The sequence below is a fragment of the Pocillopora damicornis genome, chromosome 3 (genome assembly GCF_964200805.1).
Source record: "Pocillopora damicornis chromosome 3, jaPocDami1.2, whole genome shotgun sequence".
NCBI lineage: Eukaryota > Metazoa > Cnidaria > Anthozoa > Scleractinia > Pocilloporidae > Pocillopora > Pocillopora damicornis.
In genome coordinates, this window is record NC_142672.1 from 21,170,334 (window position 1) to 21,195,398 (window position 25,065).

The 25,065-nt window shown below is 36.9% G+C and overlaps 1 protein-coding gene across 2 annotated transcripts; it reads right to left on the reverse strand.

Annotated features, from left to right (window-relative positions):
- Position 1: 1 nt before the first annotated feature.
- Positions 2–23,847, reverse strand: LOC113672593 (inactive phospholipase C-like protein 1). 2 transcript variants are annotated; one of them, XM_089200812.1, is made up of 32 exons: positions 23,524–23,847; positions 23,288–23,437; positions 16,568–16,771; positions 16,027–16,068; positions 15,327–15,454; positions 14,137–14,249; positions 13,503–13,569; positions 12,487–12,580; positions 12,219–12,333; positions 11,678–11,763; positions 11,141–11,261; positions 10,346–10,431; positions 10,092–10,174; positions 9,702–9,851; positions 9,115–9,226; positions 8,824–9,003; positions 7,987–8,094; positions 7,791–7,861; positions 7,626–7,679; positions 7,469–7,553; positions 6,514–6,660; positions 5,984–6,084; positions 5,615–5,659; positions 5,422–5,472; positions 4,424–4,495; positions 4,024–4,137; positions 3,639–3,707; positions 3,391–3,444; positions 2,986–3,021; positions 2,775–2,831; positions 2,316–2,411; positions 2–1,705 (listed from the first exon to the last, which is right to left on the reverse strand). In XM_089200812.1, the coding sequence occupies exons 1-32, from the start codon at positions 23,741–23,743 to the stop codon at positions 1,649–1,651; spliced, it is 3,168 nt and encodes a 1,055-aa protein (XP_089056938.1). In that variant the 5' UTR covers positions 23,744–23,847; the 3' UTR covers positions 2–1,648. The 2 variants fall into 2 exon arrangements, with proteins under 2 accessions (XP_089056938.1, XP_089056937.1); XM_089200811.1 differs by having other exon boundaries at positions 5,615–5,662.
- Between the last annotated feature and the right edge of the window lie 1,218 nt (positions 23,848–25,065).

The following is a 25,065-nucleotide window of genomic DNA, read 5'->3' on the forward strand; positions in this document are numbered from 1 at the left end:
ATTGCATTTGAAATGAAGTTCTCGTAGTTTATTCTCTTATTACGACTTCTGTTCCAGATTCTCTAACACACATTCATTGCGTAGCAAACAAGAGTCCTCTCCTATAAATGACTATTTCATAAATTAATATTTTTTAAATGAATACTTTTTTCCCAGTCGATCTGACAACCTCGAGTTAGCTCTATCACGATTTTAACTACTTACAGATATGCGTCACTCATCTCTGATATGTACAATGTCAAATAAATAAACAAGCATAAACCATAGCTGGGACATACTTTGAGACACGACCGTGAACGAATCTGCCTAGGAAGACTTCTTTGTTCAGATGCGATGTTTCACTCACAGGCCTTCACTTACGATCACTAATTCAGTTAATTAAAAAATGATTGGCAAAAAACAACCATCAACAGTCTTGCCTATTAGAAGACCTTTGAACTTCAAAATTTGCTCTCTCGATTCAATTGTCACGCGCGCGCGCGTAAAAGTCTGAGCCCTCGCGTGCGTGTTACTCGTGTCGTTACCAAGCGCCGGCTGCGCACTCTCGTTTCCAGGTTCACGCCCCCCTCCCTGGAGCGTTGAAGAACGTAATAAGCAATCTAGATGAGTGACAATAGTGATACTAATAATAATGATCATCTCAAAAACATAAATTTTACATTATTTTTGCTCTGTTGTTGTTGTTTTTTTTAAATCTGGGATCGTAACGCACTTGCCGTTTCACTCTACTATTTCTCGCACTCGAAAAACGTTAAGCTAAAAATATACTTTTTCCAGGATAAATCCGCTGAGGCCGGATCGCATAAACATTGTTACCTACGTACCAAAATTCAACATAAGGAATAATCAATCTGAAAACACCAAGAGTCTTAGATCTGCGTGGTGCCGATATTTATAAAATGTCACGTAATACGATAGGCTAAAACATGTCATGAATACTATTTGTCAAAACACATACGCGCAGTGTCACCAGCTTAACCAAGTCACATGGTAAACTATGACGCGAGATTTGCAATGACGAAAATTAAATCTAGTACTATGTGACTTAATGCCGGACAGTTAGAACGAAAACTAATTCAAGAACTAAATCATTAATCCAACCATCTAAACGTCCACGTGTCTTCAAAAAACTTGTTTTTTTCTGTATTGCATTATTTAAATATTCCTCTTGAATTAATATTTACAATTTTCTACTTAAAATCGCTTCCTCAATCTTCGTAATAAAACACTGTTGTATTTCAATTCTAATCTACTCTGAGACGTGTGAACTTCGTTTTATGCTCGAAAATCATCTGTGTTCGTGTGAATCCATGGAAAACACGAAAAAAAATTAAGAAAGAAAAGATTGTGATTGCGCGCATAATGACTAACGTAAGGATTAAAAACGTATTTCTGATAGTATTTATACTGAAACTACGAAGAATAAACATGGCACTTAAAAAAAAAACAATAACCATCTTTTAGAGAAAACCATTACGAGGAGTAGTACGTGAAAAAATATAGTAGGGGTAAAAAATAAGTTCACATCTGAAACGAAGAACCACTCCTTTGTATTCATTACTACACTATCTGCTTTCGAATTTACAACGCTTGTACAACAAGTGCGTATCTGGTGAGACGAAATGTGACAAATAAATGAAGTATCCGGTTAGAGGTCACAGCCAACGGATTTGACAAGACCAGTTGATAACGTCGCCTCTTGAATCTGAAAAAAGGAAGAAAAAAACAATATTATGGTAAACTTCATTTTAATTCGAACGGTTTGACATGAAGAACATTCCCTACTCTTGAATTAAGCTACAATGTTAATTTTGAGTGGTTTTCTTGGCAACAAATGTTACTCCCTACACAGCTATTCAAGCGATACAAAGGGTACAAAGTCCAGCTTTTCGTTAGCCCTTACGTACTTTTATTTTGCCATTATTCTTTGTAGAAGTTGCGTGCCTATGTTAATATGACGCTTGCAACTTCAACCAAAACCTCCCGAAACCACCACCACCCCTACCCTTCCCGCGCACCCCTGCTCTGACAGTAAAGCACAGACGTGAGGAACAAGTTATTATAAAATGGTTGCCTTGATGTCGACGACGCTTATCTTGGCCTGTTTTACGATATCTTTTAAAAACATGCTTTGAAATTCTTGGATTTTCAGTGAAGGAAATTAATAGTTTAAAAAGTGAGGACCCGTATAACATAGTACGAAGTTGAAGTTCTCTGAACATTTGTGTCATTTAATACAAACCATAACTATTCATCGAACCCTACTGCACCGTTCAGGATGAAAATAAGGTTTGTGATTACACAGACATAGTTACCTGTCGAAGATATTCCTGACACTCGCTCTTTGCGTTGAGAAGTAAATCTGCCTGGCCCTTTAAGACCCGAATATTCCATGAATAGCTTTCTACCGCCTGTAAGAGAAAACACCCGGATGTGAACAGTCCCAAAGTGAACACGTCATGTGACCGTAATAGCTCACCCGCCTTCAAAGTCAAAATTTTACAAAAGGATGTCTTTTTTGCTAGAAATTTGTCGAGAGCAACGAAGTGTTTATAATCATCGTCATCATCACTATTATTATTACTCTTGTTACTCTGCAGAACATGTACTGCTTGGGTTACAGAAGAGTTTTTGTCCGATTAAACGTCAATAAATAAGTTTTTATCCTCGTAGATCGGCGTAATAGCGTTGGACTAATCGACGAAGACACCCAAAACACAGCAGCAATTTTTTTAGCTGACGGATTTATTGTTGTAAGGAGAAGACCAGAGTACCTTTGTCAGTCGCTTCCCTTTTATTCCCTCTTTAACACAGGCATTATGAAGCTCTTCCTGAAATAGATAATTGATATTTTCATGATTTGTGCGATGCAATAGTTCAAAGCTACTCTAAACGGAAGAGTGCATTTACTCTACTACCCGATATTTCACCTGTATCTTAGAGTACATAAAATAATTATTTTAACACTAAATTTGATTTACGTACGTGCCACTCCAAGCCCGCTCTCTCGCACTGGATAATCTATGACAAAGAGAACACCACTTGGAGCGATAAATATTTACAAATACTCGGCAATTTTAAACTGATAGCTGTGGATGGGGCGGTGCTTCTCGATTGAGCGTCGTGAAACCAAACTGAATTTGACGTCATTTGGAGCCAAAAGGGATTAGTTCAGCTTTGAATCTGATTGACTCAAGTTCATAGACAATCAACGAAAAGTAGCAAAGCAGAGCCGAAAAAATTCTGTTTTGACTCGACACCCAGTTGAAAACCTCTTTCTGAACTACGATAAGCAAGTACAGTTTTTTCAGACACCTTTTCCGTAAAAGATGCTTGGTGAATTCATTTATCGTAAATGTTGGTTAAAAATTCCTCAGCAACATGACTTACTCTTTCGTGAACGGAGTCGCAAGATTCGATTAACGTTTTGGAGTCTTGGACGACCTGCAAAATGGAAAATGATCGAGTTATCAATACCAAACTAACAATAACTTGAGTGAATAATAATTGCAAACGTTAAGTTAAGTGTTTAGACGCATAAAATTATGGAAGGGATGATTATGTAGTGTAATTCTCCCACGCACTCAGCTGAAAAGTAAGGAAGCCGTTGAGGAAAAAATTTTCCCCGACTATATTACCTGTTCTATAGCTGCCAGCGCTTTCTTCAACATCTCTGGCAAACTCCCTTGAGCTTCGAAGTAAGGATACTACAAAAAGCAAAACAAACAAACAAACAAGTTTCACATAGCTATCATGTCGTATATTCGCGTGACCTAAATGTTTAGCTCGGTAGCAATACTGAAAGGAGTAACTGGATGTATCTTACATATATCTTATTAGACGTTTTGGTGTGTATTATCGCTGAATATTTTTACGAGTTATGCCGTACTTTGACGAGCACGTTGAGTGAGTCAAAATTCAAACAGCGATCTTTAATTCTACTCCACATCACAAAGACTCTGATACGAGGTGGGTCTAAATGTTACTAGGGAAAACATGGAAACAAAAATTCATTCCCAATACCTCATCCTTCATGACCAGTTTGAGCTCAATAGATTCTGCATTCCCCTCAAGTCTGGAAGCCAATAGCCTTATGCACTGTTTCAGATTAGACCGGGGGGCCACGCCACAGATCTCCTGTATAGGAAAAGGGTTACATTAGCCAAATAAGTTGCACGTTTAAATATTTGTTGTGGATGACAGATAAAAAAAGATTTTCTTTAAGAACAACATTTTTTTCAAAGATCGTTGTTACAGTAATATCAGTAGCGACGAAATACTCACAGGAAATTCTTCCTGACTTACTCTGAAGACACACAAAGTTGAGCAAGTTTTAAAAAAACTCAATAGTTTTGTAAAACCAGAAAGTCTTTTTTGCCTTTTCAACAGGGAACGAGATAACATAGATAACATAGTACATTACCCTGAAGTTTCCGAGTGCCGTCTGAACATTTTCTCTAAGATCTGTGCCGTCTCTGAGGGGCTGAATTGCTAACTTAAATAAAACAGTAACAAAAAAACATGAGCATGGTAAACGAGATATGATTTGTCTTTTCTTAGACAATGTTGAATACTCTCTGGACACTTTTGCGTTGTTTTTCAAAATTTTAATAGATAGATTAACCAAGAACTAAATCTTGGGCTTGCCAATGGGTTGTTACTTCCATAAAGCAAGTGTTCTCCTTTTCAGGCAGTAACCGGTAACATTTATTGCCTGTAGTACCTCTTATTACCGTCTAAAATTGCTTGGAATTCTTGAAAATTCAACAAGTAAAAGGATTGCTTTACCGGTTTGAAAATTTATTTTACCTGTCATGCTTAAAATAAGGGAGAACACTGTAAAACTAGTACGATAAATAAAAATCACTAAATAATAAGCGGTCGTCTTCAGCTGTCAAAGAATAGTCAAGGATCATAAAAATGGCGCTCAGTTGTAATTAAAAATGATAAAATGATCATGGCCGTACACAGACTACTTGTGACATATCAACTTAGTATAGGTCAAGGTCATCTGATCGCGAAGTCCGAACTTGTTAGGGAACTCAGATCATGTTCGGGAATATTTTCGTTCATATTGCGTGACAAGTTCGTGACAAGTTAAATTGGCAGCCTCGCCTGAGGCAAATTAATTTAACTTTTGTTTAAAACGTCTCGGGGACGTCTTCGGATTTAGGTAGCGAGCAAAGAAGTTTTTTGTTATTAAAACCTAAATTTAGGAAACCTTTTGCGGTGAGTCATTTGGTGTCGCAGAAACGTTTTCCACACTCAGATTTCCCTTTCGGATCATGTACACAGCATAGGAATTTCACTTTTTTATTTATTCAACTTGCTATCTTCATTTACAACAATGATTGAAGACCCTCCGATACCAGAAGATCACGAAAACAAGTCTATGCACAGAAGAAAACCTTGTTACCTCACCTTAAACGTATCATCCACGGCTTTCACACCAATGGACTTCATGCTTGTATACTAAAAAGAAAAAAATAGAAAAAAACCTGCTGAACAGAGCTTCAACCCAGTTGATAACAGAGATACGATACACATTCCATCGATTAAGACTGTTTACGATGAAATAGGAAATATGATAGAGCAAATGTATCTTAGGGCATACCTCTCTCGCCTTTTTCGATTTTCTTAAAGACGCTTTCCTTGGTCTCTGCTGAAACAAATAACCAAATAAACAATAAATAAATGAATAACGACATAAATAAATGGACCCATAAACTTAAAGATAGGCGAACGAATAAATGCCGACACAGTCTAAGGCCAAAAAAGAGAACCGTTGACTTGAGCGAGAAGTTCTTCATCCTCATCAAATGGTACTAATTTGTATACAAAAACAATTTGGTTCTATCAACTGAGTTGATAATGAAAATTGGCCAGCGCAGTGTCTGTAAAGCTGCTTTAGAAATTCTGTACGGTGACCAATGTACATTGTTATATATCTAGACTTTCACTCAACAAAACTTGCAACACTTACTGCCACAGCGTCGTTGAGGTTTGTGATGGTCACGTGAACAAATAGGGTAGCTGATTCCAGTTCTTCCCCTTGCGATGACAAAAGGCGCACGTGTCGGAAGCCTGGAAATAAGGAAGTAAATCCTCATCAGCTTTATTATTACTTTTCTACTCTTCAACTATTTTTCAGTGTAACGAGATGACTCATGGTGGAAACCCAAAATTAGTCAAATCTAGTCAACATCGTTACGTAAATCAGCACATAAATGTCTATGATACATTTAAGTTCTTCTTTGTAAGGCATAAGGTGAGAATCAAAGCTTCTTCGTGAAACAAGAGAAATTCTTCTTCACAAAAACTTTCGACTGCATTGGTACATAAAACGAGCTACATGTTGAGACCAATATAAGCATCGTTATCTTAGCTCCAACACTCACAGAGAATCCTTCCAAGTCCTTGCGAACGATTCACGGTTGTTACAGTAGAGACACAAAGCAGTTAGGAGCGAATTTGAGTAAAAAAAAAATGAAGCGTCTTTGAAATTGAGGTTACCTGGTTGGATACAATTGAGAGGTATGGTGTACTGGCCGATAAATCCATCACCGATAAAATCATCATCTTGAACCACAAACCGCACCAACGCCAGATCAGGTAGGTTGATGTGGAACTCAAAAGTTTCATCGAACACAGGATTAAAACCTTGCAAAAAAATTCAATACATAAATACTCATTTGTTTTTCATGCCACTAGGTTATGATGCAGTTTATGCATAAATGAAAAAAAAAAATTCTTCTCTCCCATCTCGTTATCCATAACCTGGTGCAAAAATCAGTTGGTGTGCACTATAGTACATGAGATGTTAATGCCCTTTGGGTTCGGTCAAAGACGACTTGAAATTTGTTGATAGGTTGCCATTTTAATCCGCCATACTGTAATTTTGCGTGAAAGCTCCGTTCAGGTCCCATGTTTACTCACTGCCAAGCTGATGAGGATGGGACTTCGAGAAGGCAACAGTTGAAAGGGACTGTACAGATATCTGCTTACAATAGCTAAGTCAGAAATTAAAACTTGTTTCTGTCTTTTTTTTTTTTTTTTTTTTTAACTGGAGATGCACTGAAAGCGCGTAAATGTCAAGTGGCAAAGACTTTAAAATTGTTGCATCTGCGGACAACTCATACACCTAGTACATAGTCAATAAGAGGTTGATTGAGGCAAAAAAAATTGTCTTTGGTCGCAACCAAGTGACGGATTGCGAGTTAGGTGTATTTGAGTTTGTTTATAGTTGATTACGGAGTTAGTTAATTAGAGCATGCATGGAAACGAATGATGCATGAGTAAATAAATAATGAAATCATTAATGAGAAGCGTGAGATAATTCAAGGCATGTCTAGCGGCTACAAGTTTCCGCAAACTGACTTGAAAATCTGGTGACAAGTAAATAGTGTCAACTTTTTTGTCTTTCAGTGTTGATAGTCAAAGACACCACTCAAATGGGTAAATCACCTACCATTGTGAGGAACAGTTCTCGTTCTGTCCTGTGCAATGTCAGCAGGGATACCAAACACTTCGATTGTGACAAACGGGTCGATCACCTGGGAAGAGTTAAAACTCGCCTTAGTACTTATAAAGTAACCATGGATACAGTATCCAGGACATTTACTTACGTCACCCTTGGCTGTTGAGCCTTTTGGTTTGGGAAACTGCTGTCCACTAATTACCTGCACAGAGGAAAAAAGAGCTCAAATTCATGTTACAAAATCTGGAATTGACATTTTTTTAAAAAAGCGATAGTATGATGAAATTGTAATTAACAAAATGTTTTTTTGAACCTTGATTTGTAATATCTGAGGCGAAACGCCAGGAATAACATCTTTAGTACTTGGATTGAAATAAGCTATTTCTGCAACAAAACAAATAAGGAAATTTCAGTTTGCATGGTATAAAACCGCTTGGGAAAATGTATAATACACAAACGCTGTAATGGATAGCATTGAGAGGTGATGAAATTCATTAATATGTTTGTACCTTCTCTCATAACAGCAGGTTTCAGGACATATCCACAGCCACCGTTCTCCAGAAATTTTCCTTGGTTCAGGTCCATCATAAGCCCTGGCGTCTGGTAATTCAACGCCACTATGACAAAAAGACAAATCAAAGTAAACATTTCCTGTCACTCACTTTGACTGACTACTTCTATCGGAGCTCTTTCCGATTGAGTGTTGTAAACTGTCGTAAAGAAAGAAATCACAACAGCCAATCAAGACAACGGAAGAAAGTAGCCAATGAAAAATCAAACTGAAAAAAATGTCAACTGCCTGACGCGCGAGAAAAGGAAGTGACCAGGACGCAGTTAGTTTTAGTTTTACTTCTGATTGGTTAAGGAAGGCACAAGTTTTCCTGATCAATCACAGGGTAAAGTGGAGTAAAACCCATGTAATCCTTGATTATTTTCGAAACTCAGTTGAAATTACTTCTGCCATCAGGTACAAAATTATAAAAGTGCTATTGCACGTTGTGTACATCCAACTCCGAAAAACCCAAACAAGAACATGTACAAAGGCATTTTTCGAGTTCCAACGTAGTCACCTCTCTAAAAGTTAGTAGGAAGGGACTCCCTCGCAAATGTTTCACCCTTAGTCCTGCGTTTTTTAGATAACAAGAAAAGCCTAAGTTCTTTCCACTTTTCCAATAATATTTCTCTCCTCTAAACTTTTTCCAAGTTTGGTAGAAACTAGATTTTCTGTTTTTGTCAAAAATGTTAAAACCCCATGGTTTCTTCCCTTCAACTACCGCTACACCCATTTGAACTTTATATCTAGAGGTTAACTACAAATTCACGTTCCACAATGTAAATATTTTTACCAATTTGGCAGCCACAGTCCCACATCTCTTGAGGATTGAAATTACTGGAGTCCAGTCTCTTGCCAGCAGGGTAAATTCTGCTCAAAAACGACTTGTTATAATTTACAAACTCTTCTGGAAACGTCTGCGCCAAGCGTCTGGCTACATTTTCACTAAAAGAGCACATCTCCCAGAATTTTTCTATGGAAAAACAAAAGTTCAGCTAGTGAGTGAGTAATCTTTTTACAGATATCAGCAAATAAACTCGCTCATTTCGGATATACAATTTGCCTTTCGCATTAATCTGCTTACGATTTTCAGAAGAATACTGAAAGTCTTGAAAAGCGACAGATTTGCAGTACGTGACTAAGTCAGATAACTCCCGGATCAGCTTCGTGGTCTTCTTTGGTTTTTTATTGGGATCCTGCAAAAAGACAAATAAAATTTATCATTATTATCATGACTATACGATTCCCGAAGCGCTAAAAAAATAAACACACTTTTTAAACTAGTTTCCCATTAACAACAGGCGAATGCCTGATTTCGTAGTAAAAGCAGCGACTAATTATTAACAATCTTGCACGGAACTAAACATATCAATCAGGACTAGCGTAAAAGCGAGAATACTGTTCTTTGTTCATCGATGGGTCTAGAAATACCTCATCACCTTTTCAACCGATCAAATGCAACACTAACGACCAAACGCGACTTTGTCACTCATGTTTTCCCGCACACATGGCCATGCACTCGTGATTACATGAACTTTGAGCTCTCATCGGCTCCTGATGATATCAATCTGTGTTGTAATTTGAGGTTCTGGTAAGTTGCGTTTAGGTTTACGCGAGTCTCAACCCTAAATCTGAACAGTTTCCAAGAAAATGTTTAAAACATACACTTACCTTCATTATTTGTCTTTTAATGCTTCCTGTTTTGCTATTTTGTCTTTCCAGTTTACATTCGCCATTCGTTTCAATATTTTCATCTTGGTCTTCACCTTCATCGCTGACCTCACCAGAGTCGGTCGTCACATCCGCCGGAAGCTTCTTGTTCTAAATTCCAGACAAAAACACTGGAAACTGAGGAAGAGTTTTACTGAATTCTCCACGTTAGAAAAAAATTGAAACTAACACAACCTATTAAATATAAGCTCGTGTTTTCTGGTACTCCCTGAAAAAGCCTAAATCTTAAACAGGGTGTACAAGTTTAGGACCAAAGGATGAGAGACAAAAAGTGTGATTCGCGTTAAAGAACCAGCCAACTTTGTACTGTGTTGGGCTTGAGACAGTTACCTTAATAAGGATTTTCTCTTTGAGTGCCTCGGGAGAAGGTAAGTATGATTCATTTTCTCCAGGTTGAATTCTATAAAGTTTATCTACAAAAACAACAAAGTATCTTATCATTTTTAAGATATCACATTGACCATAGTGCATTTAGTGAAACTAACTGAAACCACCCAAAAAATAACCACACAGAGGGAAGAACTACGACAAAATTATTAAATCTTTCCAATGAATTCTCGGGAACAAAAAAATTGGGAGCGTACCTTGTAAAATCTCTTTGAAATACTTTGCCATAACTCGCTGTTGTTTCACACTACAATGATTTTCTATGGATAATATAAGTGGAAATCTGAAAAACAAAATACCAAGGTTTGAATCTAAGAACATAAGAATTGTATCTTGTGTATTTATTTCAAGTACTGTTCATTATTTGGTTTACTGTTCTGGATTGTGTGAGCATGAACAAATTTCGATGACCAGTTCATATCATATCTATCTGACGGATTGTAACCGTTATCTTTCTTTATACTACCGTGAACTCAGTAGCATGTAACATACGCTTTACACGGGAATCATAACATGATGTGAAGTAAGACGCCACCAGGATGCAAACACGAGTCAAAATCAGAAAAAAAGGAAAGTGATACTTCGCGAGGGTAATTCAAATGATGCAGTCGATCCCAGCAAAAAAATTTGAAGGTACTCTGCAATAATGAGGAACAGGAGTGGGGGCGGGGGAGGGGAGGGGAGGGGAGGGGAGGATGGGAGGAGCGGAGGATGGGAGGAGCGGAGGATGGGAGGAGCGGAGGATGGGAGGAGCGGAGGATGGGAGGAGCGGAGGATGGGAGGAGCGCTCCTCTTAACCGCCGTAGCCTGGATTCCATTCCCGGAATCTGGAAACTCGGAAACTCGAGGTCTTTAACAAGGTTCTTCAGGATTCTAACCTTTAAAATAAACAAAGCGTCGAATTCAAATTCGAGGACATAAAATTACTTCGTGTACTGGCTGCTGCTAATGCAATTTATTACTATCATTTACTTATTAATTTATTTACTTACGGAGATCTTATGAATGCATTTTCGTTTATGGCTTCTAAAACATCGCGGAAGAGAATTTTTGAGGTAAGTGTGTGGCCATGATAAATGACCGGATCATCACCACTCCCGTCCCAACAATCCACTAAAAGGTAATCAATCAAAATCACATGAAAACGAATTATAAAATATTGGAGCGGGTTAATGGGAGTCTACTTAAAAGCCACGAGGCCTATCAGGGCGGAGCTTAACCCTTATTTATCCCCCTTCCCCAACCCCCCCCCCCTCAGCCAATCCTCTGAATTGGGTGCTGATAAATCGCAGGTATTCCACCCCTTCCCCCCCTGAATTTTCTCACGATTTCTTGACAATTCGCCGGTGCCACATCAGGTTGGGGAGGGGCACTGTGAGAGTTAAGTGTGTCACCCACCCAAGATCCGTCCGGGACTTGAACTCAGACCTCTCACTTCAGACTCCAGCACAGTGACAACATAGCCACCGATTTTTGTTCACAATTTGAGATTTTTTTTCGCATGAACGAAACTTAGAGTTTAAACTTACATTCTACACATTTACAGCCCTTTTTTAATGCATCGATATACGCTTCTACACTTGACGGTCCACTGAGTTGATTTTCTTGTAAGTACCTAAAAACCAAATCGAGAGAGAAGAAAAAGTTCTAAAATACTGGGAGAATCGAAGGAAAAATAGGTCAGCCGCCGGTCAAGGAGACAGTTACAGTGTTAGTCACCTTTCGTTAAACGATGACTCAGACAGTCAAACAAAAAGACAAACAGACAGCCTGTCGGTCCAATCAACGAGTCATGCAGATATCCATGTAGGCCATATTAATATGGCGTTGACGAGAACTAAAACTTGAAGCGCGGGAAACGCTTTTTACCAGGACGCGTTTGGTTTCAATTTTGCATCTGATTGGTTGGAAGGGTGGCATGACTTTTCTAAACCAATCACGATATATTGTGATTGCGGGTTTACTTTTGATTGAAAATGTTCCATGCACCCATTTCAACTTCAAATTTCAAACCAAATATTCTTCAGTTATTCACTTAAGATGGTTAACAACTGAAAAAATTTAACTTACGTGTTATGAGAAGATGCAATAAAGTAATGAGAGAGTGGATGGTTCATTTCTTGACAGATTACTGCACGATCAGTGTCAAAAATATGACAATCTTCTAGTAAATATTGTGTGAATCCTGCAAAGATAAATTAAAATAAGAAACGAAAAATTGTGAAAATAAGACGTTAATCGTTTGCAATCCAACATAAAATGTTAACGCTTTTCATAAATTTTATGGAATCGAATTAGAGTAGAATCACAGAAATTCACAGAACTCTCTACTACTTACCATCTATTCCTAAACATTTTAACCTTCTTCCTTCATCTGTTGGCTCGCATCTTCTGATGATATCTAAACAGTGTTCTTTTCCCACTCTGGAGAGCTGAAGGAATCAGAGATGGAAAAACAATGACCATTTGCTGCATTAGAGCGCTTTTGGATTGAGTATTGTAAACTCAAGACCAAAGTAATCACAACAGTCACTCAGAAGAAACTTAAGCAAATATAAGAGCCAATGATCACTCAAAGTATTTAAAACTACCAAACTGCTTAAAACGCGGGAAAACGCAGGCGACCAAATCGTGAACGGTTTAAGTTTTACATCTGATTCGTTAAGAGAGCAGTGAGAGTTTTCTGCACCAATTACAGACCAAGGTAAAGCAAAACTAATAAAATCTCGGATTACTTGAGCCACCCAATTAAATATTGCTCTTTACTACGGTACATACAATTAATAATGCCAATAGGACCGAGTGGAGTCCAATTCGGTCTGTAATCATACGAGTGATTAACAAAATCGGACGAAGGGGGAATCCAATTTGTCAATCACGAGTATGATTACAGACAGAATTGGATGACACGAAGTCCTGCTACCAGTTAATCATAACTGTTACAATTTTCGAAAACAACAAATACATTTAGGAGAAATATGTGCAGTAGAGACAATGTCTAAGTAAAAAATTCCTTAACTCTGGAAATTCCACAACTTTTTTCAGGAAAAGTAGTTGTTGCTATCATAGCTATTGTGATAAATTCTGTGATTGGTGGACTTGACTGAAAGGACTTAGTATGATTGGCTGCTTCAACTGTCCAATAACAGGTGTCTGATTACAGGCAACTGTCTGATTACACCGTCCAATTACAACTTAACAGAACAATTAGTGAAAAATAAAGCAGCTACTGTACCAATCACTTTTGAGGAAATTGTAAAGGTTATGATTGATAAAACTACCACAACATAAATCACACTGAGCAGAGTTCATTACACACATGTGCATGTTTAAACAGAATTTAAATTTTATTACCCCTTGTTCAGCTTCCAGGAAGAGTAGTAGATCATCTGTTGTTAGATAGTCACCATTACTTGTATACCTGCCCAAAAAAATGCCTAATCAGCAATATGTAAACAACATATAACATTAATTGATAATCAATTATCCAATACCATTATCAATAGTTGTTCCAAAGAATGGCTTTACAAAAGTGATAATTCAGTGAAGGTAAAAATAATTTAAATGCACAAAAAAGAAAAATTAATTTAGTTGATATCAATTTTTGTAACCCTAGCTAAAAAGACATCAGGAAAAGAAGGAAACATATTTAGAAAGATAGCCAAAGACCTGAAAATTGTAAGTACATAAATGTACATTAGAAGGACTTCCGAAGACTTCAAGAGGCCCTAATGTTGAAAAAGATGGGGTTGTACATCAAGTCTACATGAAAGCACCTCAAGGTGCAGTCATTCAGGGGCCAATTCCCTGCTGGAATCTCCACACAATAGACAGTTCTAGTCAGCTAGCTTTGACTACTGTTAAATGCTTCTACTCAAAGTTGAGCAACTCCAAGTTTATCCTAATTGGCAGAAGTTTGTGTTTTAAATTCACAATTGATTTTGGTGTCAAATTTAAAAACAGTGTGATTATCGGTTGAACAACAAACCTCGCCATAAGAAAATAAACCTCTGGTCTTGTAGTGAGTTCTTTGTAAAATGAAAGGAACTCCTCCCTAGATAAACTATTCTTTTGAGAATTTGAACTAATAGCAACTGCTTCCTGTAAGAAATAAATAAAGTGTTAGAACACCAATCAAATGATGTGCATATCAAAGATATAAAAAGAGTCCACCATAATGTTAAATATTTGAATAATGGACATTTACAGTATTTATCATTTGTATGGTGCATTTTCTATAAAATAATCATATGCAAAGTTATGTAATGCTCTGATGTGAGGTCAGGTCATTGTCAACAGGTGTATGTAAAACTCAATATCAAATTCAATTGTCCTGCATCCTCAAAACATTGTGAGAATAGGCCATTTTACAGTTGTGTACTAGGTTCTCAAGTCTTTGATTTAGAGTGAGGCTGAAGGTGACCTTGTTGTGAAAGAGACTGACCAGTACCTAAATGGCATGATAACAAAGTAATTTACATTTGAAAAGCAGCAACGTTTGTATCACAAAAAGGTCACCCTTAGCCTTACTCCTGTTCAAAGGCTTGGTAACCGAACAAGAAGCTGTAAAATGGACTGTTGTACTGAGGCCAGGCTTCAAAACCTTTCAGTTAAGTTTTAAGAATTTCAGAGGGGTAGGATGGGAGGACCAATACCCCTTTTTTACAGGAGATTCAATAAAAGCCAGTTATTGGTGGTCTACCACCCCCTGTAAGATCCTCTATTGCCTCCTGTTTAGCCTGGAAGCAGGCTCCAGTGTTTGGGTATCACCTTAGGACAGAGCTACCAATCACAACATCAGCAGCCGCTCCCAGAAAAAGTTACTGAAACCCCTACTCTCCAACACAGATTTAATTACTTGTCACAACAATTCTGGCCTTTAGCTTTTCATTCCCAAGATCTCTCTAGTAATTCTCCTTATTGTCTGTAATACAATTCTTAAGATAATAGCTCATCTGACAAGGAGTCTGGTATTGGATCATCTAGAAATCCCCTAATTGATACTTTTCTCAATTCTCATCACTTGTCTGCTAGATATTGTATTGATACTGTTAGGAGAAGTTCTGCTTTGGTCACTCATGGGAGTTAAAGGGTTAACTAACAGTGGTAGTTACATATTTGGCACTTGAACCTTAGTGAAATAATTATAGAAGTTATGGTAACAGATTAACCACCAACCTTAAATCTCTGTTTTATTACACTTTCAGGAATTTGCTCATTCAACTGTCTGACCACAGAAAGAACCTCTTTCTCATTAAGCCTTCCTTTGCCTCCATTGTCTGCCATTACAAACTGTTCCTTCAACCATGTAGTTAAATATTAAGGAAATTTCACAGAGGAAGTGTCAAAATAAAACTCCTAATTCTTCTTCCTCTTATCCTCAGAATCTCACCATTTCCTATGTCACAATATGTAGCCATTAGGTAAAATTTTCAGGTGTTACAATAGCAAATGAGTAGCAAGTAGATCCACCCACTTGTGATGTGCTGGCCACTGGTTTGTGACCTTAAAACAAAATCATCATCGTTCTAACATAACTTTATTTCACCTTAAAGTTCAATACGGTTGACTTTGTGGAACAAAAAAGGCAACATAAATGTAAATGTACCTCAAAATGCAATAAATGAAACTAGATGAGTCAAAAACTGAAACATTTCCCAATCGAATGCAGACTTTCCAAGGATTAAGGGCCTCTTGAGGCCTTCAAATGATACCCCTGTTATTCTAGTCAATATCTTTGTACCATACTGAAAAAGAGCTTGGCTTCCCAACACTGAACTTGCTAGGATTAAACAGAATGAGAAGGATAAAAAAAAGATCCAATAAATAATTTGTTATTATGATATTACAAAGTGTCAAAACTGCTCTTGAAAAGGATATCTGTCCCGCATTTGTTGCCTGTTTTCCACAGGGCTGCTGGCTGTTCAATATAACAAAAATAACAAAAAAATCTCAACAGTGATATTGATGTTATTTGTCACATAATTGCTGCAAGCTCATGCATGTACTTAAACCAGCTAAGCTTGATTTTCTCCAGCTATAGAGCACTGATAATTGGCATATTCAGTGGCTACTTGTTTTTGAGGCACCAGTGACTTTAAAAAGACAAAACAGTAAAAGACCGCTTTTGATCTCTAAGGGTTTTAATCTGGGATCTAAAACCTGGATCATTCAATCTGGAGTTCAGGTAAAGGTGCTGACCATGGGGTGCAATGAAGTTGCCTGGAAGTGCACTTAGCTTCAGAGGTCGTAGCCCCCAATCAGAGTGTTGCGTTCTTGGGCAAGTCATGCTCCTTCCCTAGAACCTCTCTTTACCCAGGAGGATATGAGAAGTACCCCCTCTCCAATGGGGTGAACATAAGGAGTCCACACCCCTCCTGCTTTAGGCCTAACAAAGCACCTTGAGAAAATTCTTTTACCTTTGTCTGAGTCCAGGAGACACCTTAGGCCAGTAACCCAAATGTTAGCTTCATCTGGAGAGTATGCAACAAGATTTAGAGTCTCAAAATTGTCACTGTAAATAATTGAGAATGCACAGTCCTCTTGAAAATCATCCCTGTCCATTTCACGGAATACATCAGTGTTTTTTCCACAGCGAATTTCTTTTACAGTGTCAATTGAGACTGGAAAAAAAAGAAACAGATTTCACTTTTTTTGCACACAGTAATCATCAAACAAAGAATTTTTACCAAACATACAAAAGAAATTGAAAGGGCAGTATTTAATTCTGCATTAATACTGTAGTAATAATGTATACATTCAAATGGTTTCTCTAATTTTAACTATCTACCCCAAAACACTATGAAAAAACAAGCACAGTTTGCAAAATTGGTGACTTTTACTGTTAATTAAGTCTCCAACAATTTTTTTGTCACGTCTTTGAGACCAAAATGGTCATAAAACTGTAGCTCAGAGTGCAGTGCCATAGTTGTACATGAAGAGCCTTACAACATGTTCACTAAATACCAATGAAAGAAATTCTTGCTATGTTCACTTGCAAAATTCTAAAAGAGAGAAACAAGGACTATGCTACCATCACATTTAGTACAACCCCAGGATGCCGTCCACCCAGCTAAGCTGAAGAAGACTAGCAGGATGCAGTCAAAATGTCACAATCCACATCTTAAGTCACCACGTTGTGAGACAAATGATAACATTTCTCTTTTCAAAAAAACAAGGACATTGAATCTTTAACAATAATAATAATAATAATAATAATAATAATAATAATAATAATATATGCATTTCAAGTCTCAATGCATCTACATGTCTCACATAAAATCAATTGTCAATACAAAATAATTAAAATACCAAATAATAAACACATATAAAACAATTTGCATGGTTTGGAGAAAAATATTCTGAAATATAAATTATTCTAAAGCAGCTGTGAAAGACAAAACCAATACAGCACTTTTAAGACAATTGGGAAGAGTAGTGGACAATGATGGTGCAGAGAAGGAAAACGCAAGTTGACCGAAATGTTGCAGAGTTTATAATAGGAATAGTAAGATGTGAGAATGAATTTAGAGTTTTTAGTGGATGCTGTTCTTGTAGCAGAGTCAACAAAGGGTCAGAGAAAGCCCATCAACAATCTTGAAGGTAATAATAAGAGTGTCAGGTATTGCTTAATTGATCCATCAAATGTAGTTGATGGTCTCAGATTGAAACCGGCCTATGAGCCTTACTGTCTTCAAGAATGGAGAATCAAATGAGATTGATAAATGAGGTATCTGGTTCAGTCAGAGACTGAAAAAAATAATACCATGCTCAGAAAAATTTTGCACAGAGACAGACAACCTTACCTTCAAAAGTTTCATTTTTGAAATTAACAGCTTCATTAAGAAATTTGAATACCATGTAAAATTTGCCACTGGCCACAAAATAGAGTGGATAATGATGTCGCCAAACAGTTAAGATCATTTTTTGTACAATTAAAATGAAAAGAAGAAATGTATTTTATGACTCTTAGGGTATTACTTTAGAATATTTTTCAGGAAAAAAAGGCAATTTTAAGGTTATTGTTGAAGAAAACAACCTTAGTTAGGAAGTTGTAAATTCAAAGATATATGCAGATTCCATGAAAAAAAATTCATAGTGAGGACTTCTTACAATCAATTTTGGCTGACAGTAGAGGGGGGCGCAGGCAAATGATTATCCCTGGAGGATATATTTCAGAGGTACACCCCACACCACACTTTAAGAGGTTTCAAATTCATTTCTTGTTGAAAAATTTTGAATTTACTAATATTCAAGCTGTGAAGCAAATTTTAAGCTCCCAAATGTACACGCTTTTCTTCACATTGCACTTTTCTGACAACAAAAAGGACATAAAATATGAGAGCACCTGCCATGGTTATCTTTGACCCTTTAAAGCAAAGATCAATGATATTCAAATTATGGAAATGCTGCCTGATACAAAATTCAAAGATCTTTATGCCATTATACCATAAGTTCACCTGCATAGCTTTTCAGTGCATGTGTTTATATTCTTGGCATCATTCCTAACAGGGTTACAACTTTTAAATTTTTTCCCATGTAATATTTTTGTGAGTAACAAAATCTAATAAAAGACAAGTGTTTTTCTTTGATCCATGTAGAACTCGACATTTCCCACAATTTTTGCAGTTTCCAAGTACTTAATAGGGTCAAGAATGACATTATGTTGCACCCAATGATATAGAGTAGCACTAAATTGGCTGAAGGTTTTTGCATGCAATGAATAATTTATTGATGAACCCAAACTCTGCAGGTTATTTCATGCAGTTGGCAGGTGTTGTTAATTGACAAATACACAACTTTCACATTGATGGAGATCTCAGTTAATGCCACAATTTAAAAAGATGAGGCAAACTAATTATTGTATAAACACTTTTGGGCACGAAAAGGCAAACATTAAACAAATGCAAATACATGGATCACTTAAGACAGTATTGTAAATATATCTTCAATTTCAAACCATCACAAAGGGGTATTAATAAGAAGACGGTTCTGGAATACCTTTGTAGAAATCACATGTGTACAACAAAAAGTTCTGTTACTCAGGTTTGCTCATTAAAACCATATTTTAAGTACAGCTTTTACTAAATGGGTTTAAGGCTTACATGTACGCCCTGTGATTTACTGGCATCTAATTTCTCCTTACAATATCATCCCTGAGTAAAACATTTAGCCGGTCACAAGAACAAAAAAGATGATCTTGATTTTTAAACAAATTACCCTGATCGACACCACTGGAAATGCAGAAAGAACAGTAAGGAGAATATGCATACTGATATTGGAGGGACAGGGGTTTGAGTAAGAAGATGTGCCACACAAAATATTGTTTTGAATGTGTTACCCTGATCAGCAAATGTAGCATAATAGACACTGATTGTTTCATAAATTTCAACACTAACAGAATGCAATTTAATGCAGTACTTATACGAAAGCATGGGTCAAAAAGCATCCTTACAGAATTCAAACAGAACTTTTCTTTTCATGGTCTGTGTTTAACCCTTTTACCCTGAGAGTGACCAGGATCTAATTTCTCCTGACAATGTCACCTCTGAATCAAGCATTAAGGTCAGGAGAATAAAGGAAATGATCACTAAATAAAGAAGCAATGGATTGTTACACACATTCTCCTTGTCAGCACCTTAGAAAACCTAAAAAGATTAGTAAAGAAAATATGCATACTGATGTCAGGGTATAAGGATTAGCAAAACTAACTGGAGAACTATGTTGATCATATTTTAGCTTGAAATGTGACAAGTGTCCAGAATAAAGCTAGGATCAGCAACATCAAAAATACTTGTTTTGATTTAGTCACTGATATGTCACAGGGTCCTCTTACAATGTAGTTTGAAGTTCATTTTACATGTATAATTCCAAAATTCTTTGGAAAAAAGACATTAGTCCATCCTCACACCAGCCATGAATAGTTTACGGCTGCAGTTGTAAGAATCTTAAATCACAGAGATGTGCAAGAGAAGCACCAATGCAGAGAAAAGCTGCCATTAGTAAAGTTCATCTACATAAGATGTTTTCTCACAGCCTATCTACCACAACTCATGAGACTTTCCACGGCATCAAGATAGCATAAAAATTAAGAATTATCACTTTTTTTTGCATACTTATTCATAATTTTGTCAATATAAACTGTTGAAATTCAACTGGTTGTTTATTGGCAAGCTTACAGGGACCCACTAAGTTACCATTTAATGCAAAAAAAAATTGCAGGCTTCTTCCAAACACTGCTACTAATTTTCTTTCTCTGATTATCTCATAGGCTTGAACTGGTTTTAATTTTTACAACAACTAATCACACCACACAAACCATAACAAAACTGCTGAGGTCACTAGAGTATTCCACCCCCACATTTATATTTTGTCTCCACTACACAACAAATAACACAGTAGTGTAAACCAAATAAGGTAATTGAAGGAAGCCTGTCGAGAACCAGCCCAAGGTATATATTGCCCAGGGCATACATACATGCGTACATTCGCAACTGATATACCATATACAATCCTGATACAAAATCAATTTCTTTCACAGTCAAAAATAAGTATACATCACTAAACATGTTAACTTCACCAAGTCACAATTAACAGAGATGGGCAACCGCTTACAAGGACACTACTACGGTTATACTGCGGCCAGAAAAAACCCCTTTAGGCAAACAATATAGCAGGAAATCTGAGTAAGAACCATAGCCCAAACTCAGAGCAGTTGGCAGCCCATCCTACAAGGCTTCAGACTTAAACAAAATAAGGTTTCAAACTAAAATAACTTTGGTGTCAGCCAAAGGTGCAAGGTTAGTTCTGAAGCCTAGATGGATGTCACATGCTATACAGTAATATTCCCCCTCATATACCACTGCATCATTACCCAAGTTGCTTAGCCCTAAGGTCCAGGCCTTGTCATATCTTGTGCCGACAAAATATTTATTTTTGCCTTATTCGCAGACTCAATCATCAAACAGACCATTTTTGAGGCCATAATGAAAAAATAAATTCATGCCCCTACCCCCTCAGAAATAAGTTAACCCTTTGACCCCCTAGAGTGACTAGGATCTAATTTCTCCTTACAATATCACTGCTAAATCACACTTAAAGGTCATGAGAAAAAAGGAAATGATCACCAATAATAGAAGCTCTTGATTGTTACACAAATTCTCCTTATCAGCACCTTAGGGAATGTATTGAGAACAGTATGAAGAATATATCTACTGATCTTAGAGTTTCAAGGGTTAAGTTCTGGAAATTTGGTATGATTTATTATTTCACTTATTTTTCAATAAATCACCACTGAATGACTTTAAGTGTGTTTCAAATTTTGAGGAATATTCTATAATTTGCAATTTTTCTGTGTTAAACAAAACCCAATGTATTAGAAAAGACACAAAACAAAAAGGGAAAACACAAATTTTAATTGAAACATGAACCTCTTAAAATTGGACTCATTAATGCAATGAAATTACTCATTAAAATGTTTTCATTGTTTTCTTTAGTTTCTCTTCTGCAGCTGATAATGATATCAATTGTTATCAACTAAATGTATGGTAGTAGTCTGGAAATGCATTACATTATGTGCTGTGTGAAACTAACCACAGCAATTAACACTGGTCTTGTTACTGTAACTCCTTGCCACTGCCATTCAGTGGAAAATTCTAACAAGCAAAGAGTTGAGTACTCTCTTTCAGATGTAACAGCTGGGGGTCAATTTCCTGATGTTCAAATTAATGTTTTTGAAATTGGTTGTACAGATAGTCATCTTATGGGCACAACAAAACACCTCAAGATAACCAATCAATATTTTGTCTAATTTTTGTTTTGTTTTGCATGGATGTCAGAAAGTTAGAGAAAGAAAACGAATTGCCGATGAAACCTTCTAAAGTTTCATTTTCTTCATAGTCCATGACTTTCTTGAATTTCCTATGACCTTAAAATACACCACATATAAGTTACATGTTACTGTTGTACAACTGACTTTTTTACGAGCTTATGTGTTACTTAGTATGTACACAAGCACATAAAATAGAAATTATAAAAATGTAAGGTTCTGGTGGAGGTTTTTTCGGAATAACCTTGATTTTCGTTCGCCGTAGATTCGTCCATTCCCGCAAACAAATGCGATAAGCAGCTAATTCTACATTTCTATTTACAAAATACCCGTAAATGTAAGGCAACAGAAGAGATATATTCGCATAAAAACTCTTGTGAGTCATCGAATCGATCATGTCTTCGATTTAAACCGTGGATGCAGTTTAAATATTAACTACTGTTCCTAAAATTATTAACTCGCTACATGTTTCTCGTAAATCGTTTTGGATCCGGAAGAACAATCTTTCGACTCTCGAGAGCCTAAGCTCTCGATTTAACGATAATATTTATCGAGCCAGGAAATTTCCATGTGCCCGCGGGCACTGAGGAAAAATATTAAGTATAGAAAAACTAATAGCAGAAATACCATATTCTGGTATATGTTTACCCTCTTCATACTTATGTGGAAAAGGATTCAAATACTTCCTTTTGAAAGTACCTAGCTTCCTCGTCAGGAATAAAAGCTACACCGAATTTGTTTTCATGATGGCACTTCGTCCGGTGCGATAGTACATTCAAGCTGTCACTGTATTGCACAGACTACATCAAGGTGACGGAAAAAGTTTAACTGCCTTGTGATTGAATCTAGCAACAGAAGCATTTACCATCTCGAGACTCATTGCTTAAATGTTAAAGTGGCGTCGTTAGAGTAAAAAAGTTTCATATTCAACACATCCGCTTGGATTGACCGGATACGAATCGCGGAACCCTTTCATTTCATATCTATACTGAATCGTTCTTGTGATAATCCTTTTAGGGAAATTCGAGCAGCATTTCCAACTTCAATGTGAAAGTTTCAGAAATTTCTATGTCTAGCTGTATAATCGATGACAGGAAATGTTTTGTAAATACCTCAAAAATACCCTATCGCCTACTGTTCTTTAGAGCGAATAATTTTGCCCTATGGACTACCCGCAAACTTAAATGCAGATTCATTAAGAGTTATAAAACACATGACAGCTAAGAGACTGAAATGGAATGGAAATGCACAAAAATACAAATTGTCACATAGGACATTAATATATAAATTAGGAGCAAATAAGAATACTCACTCCTCGCTTTTTCAGGCTTCTTGGATGATGGTCGCCATCGTAAACCCGTTAAGTCTTCCTCTAAAAAGAAGAACCTCTGGTATTGTCTTGAATTCGAGCGAATTTTCATTAACTCCGAACCATTCTGCATGAAGGTCAAACAATCCTCGGCTACAGTAGAAATCGACAAATTAATCATTTACGTCTTTCACGTAACTAACTTGACAAATGCCTGCAAAATATATTTGGCATCTCACCGTTTATGATTCGTTTATCCTCCGGACGAGCAATAAACGACACAGACTTTTGGAGAGATCGCTTCGAGGGTCTCCCATCTTTTTTAAGAACGCTCGATTTTCGCGGTATGCTTACGGACGCGTCTTCCGCAGCGGACTCTTTCTCCACTTCAATCGAGCTTTCCCCATTCGTAACTGAGGACTGGACTTCACTTGAATCGACTAAAGAAGGATCTGCCATATTAATTACCAACAAGGCAGAAACTCATGCTTCTTTTCGACTACCCGCGAATGTCTGTGTTTTGATCGAAGTTCTGTGCAGCGGGGGTGACCGGGTTAGCTCGTCGCAGACTGGACACCACCACACAAATAAGAGTAAATATGGGCAAAAAATATCACACCGGAACTAACTTATTAGTCTTCAAAACTGATATTGTTTACTCATATCTTCTGAAGCAGGTTGATCCTATGTCGGCGAAGTCCAAAAAAAAAAAAACCTGAATAAACATTACGACAAATGAATTTGAATTAAATTAAGCTTTATTTGTCTTGATGAGAGCCCTTACTCTTTCCCAAAATGAAAATAGGTCAAATGAATGGTACATGCTTTCATTGTGATGTGACTATTCCATCTGCATTCATTCACTCACAAAGAGCAAATTGAAGCACTTATTATGGTAGAGTAAAGCACAATGCTATCGAAATTTCCACATTCATTCGGAGAAACTAATGAAAAGGAATTACGGTGGTCGCATATGGCATAATTTTTTGCTATGGTAATTCTTTTCTATCCGATATAAACCCTTATCGATGGCGATAAACTTAAGAAAACGAACCGTCAGGAATGAAACATGCACATCATATTAACCGCATCTTCAATAATTTACGACTTTGCTGTCAAAAGTGGCTTGCTGTTTGTACCCATTCAACATAATTATTATGAAATTCACAGGTTATTTGAAAACTTGAAATCTCATATTTCGACTTTCAGCACCTCCAACTGCGTTCGTTTTAAACTCAAGATCAACAAACTAAAAAGAGTTGCTTAAATATTAAAAAACTCTTAAAATTGCCGCAAACCTCCCAAATAATAAGTATGAATAATGTCTGAGAAGTTTTGGTCATCATGGGGCACCTGAATTAAAGACAAAGAATGTTATGTCTGAAAAAACGGCCCACATTTCGTTTTCCCTCATCACCAGATGAAAAGAACTTTTGACCAAGTTTTGTCTAGCGGCTTTTTATGCTTGAAAACCGTCAGAATTTAATCAGGGAACCTCCGCATGGTTTGGCTGCTGAGTTAATCTTTAACCGACCAATCAGGCAAAATAAGCTGTCAAACTTTTCAGTTTACCTCATATCAAGGCAATATTTGGGCGTCAAGTACCGTTGTCAGATATAGGCAACAAGAACATTGTTCAGGTCTAAAATCCATCAAATATATTTTCCGCGCACTATGAGTTTAAACGCGTCACGTGACAGAACATACCCTGCTGATCCGGGGTATATCTTTAAAGTTATCCGTTAATTTCTTGCACGATTTTATCGGCTGCTTTGCGTCAC

Coding starts and splice junctions, on each gene's coding strand:
- LOC113672593 (XM_089200811.1), bottom strand. CDS start 23,743: ATGGCAGATCCTTCTTTAGTCGATTCAAGTGAAGTCCAGTCCTCAGTT. Junction 12,334..12,486: donor AAAATGTTTAGGAATAGATG/GTAAGTAGTAGA, acceptor TTATCTTTGCAG/GATTCACACAATATTTACTA. Junction 11,764..12,218: donor ATTGCATCTTCTCATAACAC/GTAAGTTAAATT, acceptor TTTGGTTTTTAG/GTACTTACAAGAAAATCAAC.